The sequence below is a fragment of the Ostrea edulis genome, chromosome 6 (genome assembly GCF_947568905.1).
Source record: "Ostrea edulis chromosome 6, xbOstEdul1.1, whole genome shotgun sequence".
Taxonomy (NCBI): Eukaryota; Metazoa; Mollusca; class Bivalvia; order Ostreida; family Ostreidae; genus Ostrea; species Ostrea edulis.
The window spans coordinates 31,698,224-31,703,629 of NC_079169.1; the positions used below are offsets into that span (position 1 = coordinate 31,698,224).

The following is a 5,406-nucleotide window of genomic DNA, read 5'->3' on the forward strand; positions in this document are numbered from 1 at the left end:
CTTTAAGAAAAACAGTTGAATCCTCCTCTTCCTACAATATGCACATCTGGAAATGATACTGAAGCGTAATTGTGAAAGGTTTCAAGTCTATCGGATAAGCCAATATAGGAGAAGTGTCCACACGCTATTTTAAAGCCTCAATCCCTCTTAGTAATTGCAGGATCCTCTCATCCAGACAATATGCACATCTACAAATGGCAATGAAGCATTGCACAAAGTTTCAAGTCTATCAGATAAACCATATAGGAGAAGCATTCACAGGATTTTGGGACAGGAGGACGGATAGCATTTCAATACTGTCATTTCACTAATTATTACTTAATCAATCAATTATGAATTGCAAGAGCAATATGCGGAAAATAATTGTAAACAAACACTGTCTTCCATCTGACCCCTCAAGCAAACAAGGGATACAAGTCTTTGGAAAGCTGAGGCCATATGATTTTGCTGGAGCAAAATAATCCCAATGACTGCAGCGAGTGGTCCGAATTTTGACGTTGACTCCTTGCCAACTAACTGAACAAGTATCTTCATCAGGAAGGGACACTTCATAAATAAACATGAGTCAAACACATGATCTAACTTCAATTATTTTTGAAATACTAGTTTCTTTTTAAACTCAGCAAATATTTCTTACAAAATATGTAAACATGAATATATACCGCTCTGCTATTTCTTCCAGCAAGTCCAAACAAAACTCCTGACAAGATTGCAACATGGTCAGTGATCTCATGTTTATAAGTACATTTGACCCGCGAAGCGTTTGTAATGGAGCAAGAATTTCCTGCTGTACAACATCATATTTGGTTCCACTACTGATTTCATCAAGCCTTTTCAGAAGTTGCTGTTCTCTGTACGGTCTTGCATATTGCTCGACTGCATATGATTGATTGATGTTTTACGCCGTTCTGGCAATATTTCAGCCATTCAACTTTTTGAAATATGTTTGCTTGTGAGTGTTTGAGTTTCCCTGACGGCCCCCAGTGAGCGTACTCTTTTTCGAACATCAGGGAAACGATCTTTTGCGTGCCAAGGGGGTTGTGATCCTTGATACGTCCCACCCTTAAACGTCCCATCCGACGGACATTAAAGTTAAAAATACATAAACAGGTCGCATAGATATAAAAAGTTGTATAATAAAAGTTCTCAAAGTTTTCTGTATAAGTCGCATTCTTGTAAATATTCTATTAAAAAGTTTTCAAATTTTTCTGTACAAGTCGCATTCTTGTAAATATTGTATAATATTCAGAGTTAACTCCTTAGAGTTCACTCCTTTTATGCCGACCAGCAACTCATCATCAACATATACAAAGAAAGATAACTCTCATGTAATGAGAGTGACATGCACGTTTTCAGTACATGCTTATAAGAGCATGCTTAATGAGGAAGCTTCCTTTTCCAACTTGTAGCTGCTGCGATTAAGACGTGTTGAACATTCCGAATCTGCAGGCAATCTCTAAGGCGTATCCTTTTCGACACCAACCACGGTCTCACTTGTAGGTATACTGTAGGTAAAACTGGACAGTACGGTAGGTCCCTACTTTTCCTTTTTAGTTCAATGATGCCTCGATGATGCCGCATTGAATTCCTGGTGTTTGCTTAAGCCTGCGTCTGAGTTTCGGTCATGCTTCATGGCGTCGCCATTTTGTAAAAACGTGCGAATTCAATTTCATTTACAATTTAGTTATTAATTATCAATTAATAAGTATTAATTACAATTTCCATTATATTTACTGGGATTAGATATAATTATAGATATAAACAGATACATGTATATATAATTTATAAAAGTTTACTGTAGTTTCATCATGCTGCGAGTTAAACGGAGGGCCAGGAACGCTCCATATATTGGTCCAGTGGCTGGGACAAGAGGAGCCGCAGCCAGGAAGACGAGGGCCCACGCCTCTGCCAGACCTACAACTGTGACAACTCACATGGCCACTGACCTCCCTACTCAGCCTAGCCTGCCAGTCATCCCTCTAAGCACTCCGGCAGTTGTGGACCCTCATCAACAGGTTATGGCTAACTTCCCAATTAATGAAAACAGGGGAGAACAAACTTCAGGTGAAAATGTTACCAATACCATGCACTCTTATCATGAGCCTGCCATAGCACCACTAGTTAGTGTTGGCGACGAGTTGGCCGTTCACATTGAACAAACAATCAAGGAAAAAATTTGGAACCGAGATTACATTGAATTATCTAAGTTAATACAGTCTGAATTTGAAATTTCCAATGAACAACGGGTTTCAGTTGTCAATGGCCAGCTTGTCATCCAACCAAAAAATCCACCTAAAAGAATTACAGCAATACATACTTGGACAGATGCATTTTTAATCTTCGCAAGTATATACTTAACGAGGAACCCTGTTGATCTCCAGGGCATCCTCAAGTATATGCACATAGTTAGACTGGCAGCAAACAGATCAGTTAGTGGGTGGATCGAATATGATAGGCAAATCAGGCTACGCCTGTCAAGAATCCTAACATTTCCTGGGGTTCCGTTGATGCTGAGCAATGTTTATTTCTAACCAAAGCCAATCACCCCCCACTAAACCTACCCATAAATGTTTCGACTTTAACTTTAAGGGTCCATGCCTTCGCCAGCCCTGTAATTACCTCCACTTATGCATGTATTGTAATAAGTCGCATCCTAGATTACATTGTTGGGTCAATCAAAGTAATCCATCTCCTCAGGCTAACATCCCAAACCCAACATCCAACCCTCAACCCAGGCAACCGTTAAGTCAGCACAATTTTCGTCCCTTCAACCCCCGAGCACAATCCAATACCCATCAAAGTCAAAGAAATATGGGACCTAGGTTCAACACCCATTAATCATTCCATTTTGAAAAATTACCTTCGTGATCATCCTGATACTCAGTTAGTCCAGCACGTTGTGAATGGTTTTAGGCACGGTTTCAGTTTAAATTACACTGGATTAAGACTCTTGGTTTCGGCACAAAATTTGAAATCTGCAACTCAGCATCAGGTTGACTTACTCCAGATAATTCATAAAGAAATTAGTTTAGGTCGTATGGCTGTTCTCACCACCGCCCTTTGTCAAATTTAAGGTGCAACCCAGTTGGGGTTTTGCCTAAAAAAGATGGGAGTTGGCGACTAATCACCAACTTATCTGCCCCAATTGGAAATAGTGTAAATGAGTTTATCGACTCGAAATTGTGTTCAGTTGCTTACGCATCATTCGATCAGGCTATCAAAATGATTCAAAGGTTAGGGCAGGGGGCATTATTGTGCAAAATGGATTTATCTAGTGCTTTTAGGTTGTTACCAGTACATCCTGCTGATTTTTCTTTGTTGGATATTTGTGTAGGTGATCAATTCTTCATTGATAAATGCATGCCATTCGGTTGCTCTATTGCTTGCGCAACTTTTGAGAAGTTTTCCTCATTACTACATTGGATAGTAGCTACTCAATCACACAACAGTAACATTATTCATTATCTCGACGATTTCTTGTTTGTTGGTAAACCATTGTCTGATCATTGTTATAACCTCTCTCTACTTTTCAGACAAACTTGAGGGTCCAACTACCAAACTTACATTTCTAGGTTTGGGTATTGACACAATTAGCCAAACAATCTTCATCCCAGAACAGAAGTGTATTGAACTCAAACAAGCCTTGATCTCTTTATCGTCGTCCAAGAAGGTCACACTTACACAAATGCAGTCTTTGTGTGGTTCTTTAAATTTTTTTTGCAAAGGCAGTCCCAGGTAGTCGGGCATTCAACCGTCGATTTTATAATTCTACCATTGATATCCGTAAACCACACTTTCGACTTCGTGTCACAATAGGCATGAAACAAGATGCAAGGGGTTGGTTAGACTTCCTTGAAAACTTCAATGGCCTTGCTCCATTTCCAGATCTCCTATGATCATCAAATACTGCGTTAAACCTTTTTACGGATAGCTGCGCATCTTGCGGAGGCGGTGCATTTTACAACAACAGTTGGCTTTTATTAAGTGGCCTAGTACCTGGGATTCTCAGGTTCTCCGAAACATAACCTTCCTCGAGTTAGTTCCTATTCTGTGTGCATTCTGGGTATGGGCGGGTAGCTTTGAGTCTAAGAAATTGTTACTACATACAGACAATTTGGCATTGGTCCACATCTTAAATTCACAATCGAGCAAATCGGAAAGGGTCATGCAGTTAGTACGCCCATTAATGCTGCTCTGTTTAAGACACGATATACAAATAAAAGCGGTTCATATTCCTGGATGTCGGAATTCGATTGCTGATGCTATTTCTCGCTTTCAGTGGGACCGCTTCAAATCCCTTGCCCCACAGGCAGAGAAATATCCGTCACGGATACCTCCAGCAATATGGCAAGTCTTGAGTATCGAATAGAAGCACTTTTAGCAGCAGCAGTTTCCAAAAACACCGCGGCTACTTATAGCAGGGCTCTAGACTCATTTACAGAATTTCGGACTAAATACAACTTCCATCCTTTTGGCCACCTTCTGTGGACCAAATTGTTTATTACTTAGCTTATCTATCAGCAAAGAACATATCATTTTCCACAGCAAAATGCTACATAAGCGAGCTAAGTTACCATTTGCAAATTCAAGGTAAAGAAGACACAACTAAAGTTTTCATTGTTAAGATGTTAGAAGGCATGCATCGTTTAAACCCATTAAAGCACATAAGGGCACCTATTTCGTTGCCCTATTCAATCGTGTTACATTGGCACTTCCTTCAGTCTGTAAAAATTATTACGAGGCAACTTTGTTTACTGTTGCTTTTCATTTGGCCTTCTTTGCATTAATTAAGAGTTAGCGAGCTAACAGTCTCTACAAACACTTCATACGTAATTTCCATTCATGATCTTGGGTTCTATAAGAACCAAATTAAACTGCGTATTAGGGGTTCGAAGACTGATCAGTATGCAGTGGGTTCCATTGTTCAGATAGATCTCAATCATGAAACCTCTACCCTATTTCAATCGTTACAACATTATCTGCATTCTAGACCAACATCACCTGGCCCTTTATTAATCCACCTAAACGGTAAGCCACTCACTTCTTATCAGTTTACTTCAATCTTGCACAAAGCATTACGGTTCATTGAAGTCGATACATCTACATTTAAATCCCATTCATTTAGAATAGGGGTTGCAACCCATATGCATCTCTTGGGGTCCCAGAAGAACATATCAAAATCAAGGGTAGATGGAAGTCTAATGCAGTTAAATCGTATATTCGTGTATGAATTGTCATTAGGCAAGCTTGGTGCTTGCAACATCATACTGGTCACTAACAGTATGTTAAGTTTGCAGGTATCCACACAGTCGAATCATCTTTGATATATCATGCATGCAACTACACTAAACCCTATTTTGGTAATCAGCACCTCAACCTACTATCCAAGAACATTGCCATTAGATG

General features: G+C 39.6%; 1 protein-coding gene across 5 annotated transcripts; it reads left to right on the forward strand.

Annotated features, from left to right (window-relative positions):
• Positions 1-1,251: 1,251 nt before the first annotated feature.
• Positions 1,252-3,711, forward strand: LOC130047427 (uncharacterized). 5 transcript variants are annotated; one of them, XM_056142426.1, is made up of 2 exons: positions 1,252-1,511; positions 1,802-3,711. In XM_056142426.1, exon 2 carries the CDS (start codon positions 1,809-1,811, stop codon positions 2,529-2,531), a length of 723 nt encoding a protein of 240 aa, XP_055998401.1. In that variant the 5' UTR covers positions 1,252-1,511; positions 1,802-1,808; the 3' UTR covers positions 2,532-3,711. The 5 variants fall into 5 exon arrangements, with proteins under 5 accessions (XP_055998401.1, XP_055998404.1, XP_055998402.1 ...); XM_056142429.1 differs by having other exon boundaries at positions 1,252-1,500; positions 1,792-3,711; XM_056142427.1 differs by having other exon boundaries at positions 1,252-1,500.
• The last annotated feature ends 1,695 nt before the right edge of the window (positions 3,712-5,406 follow it).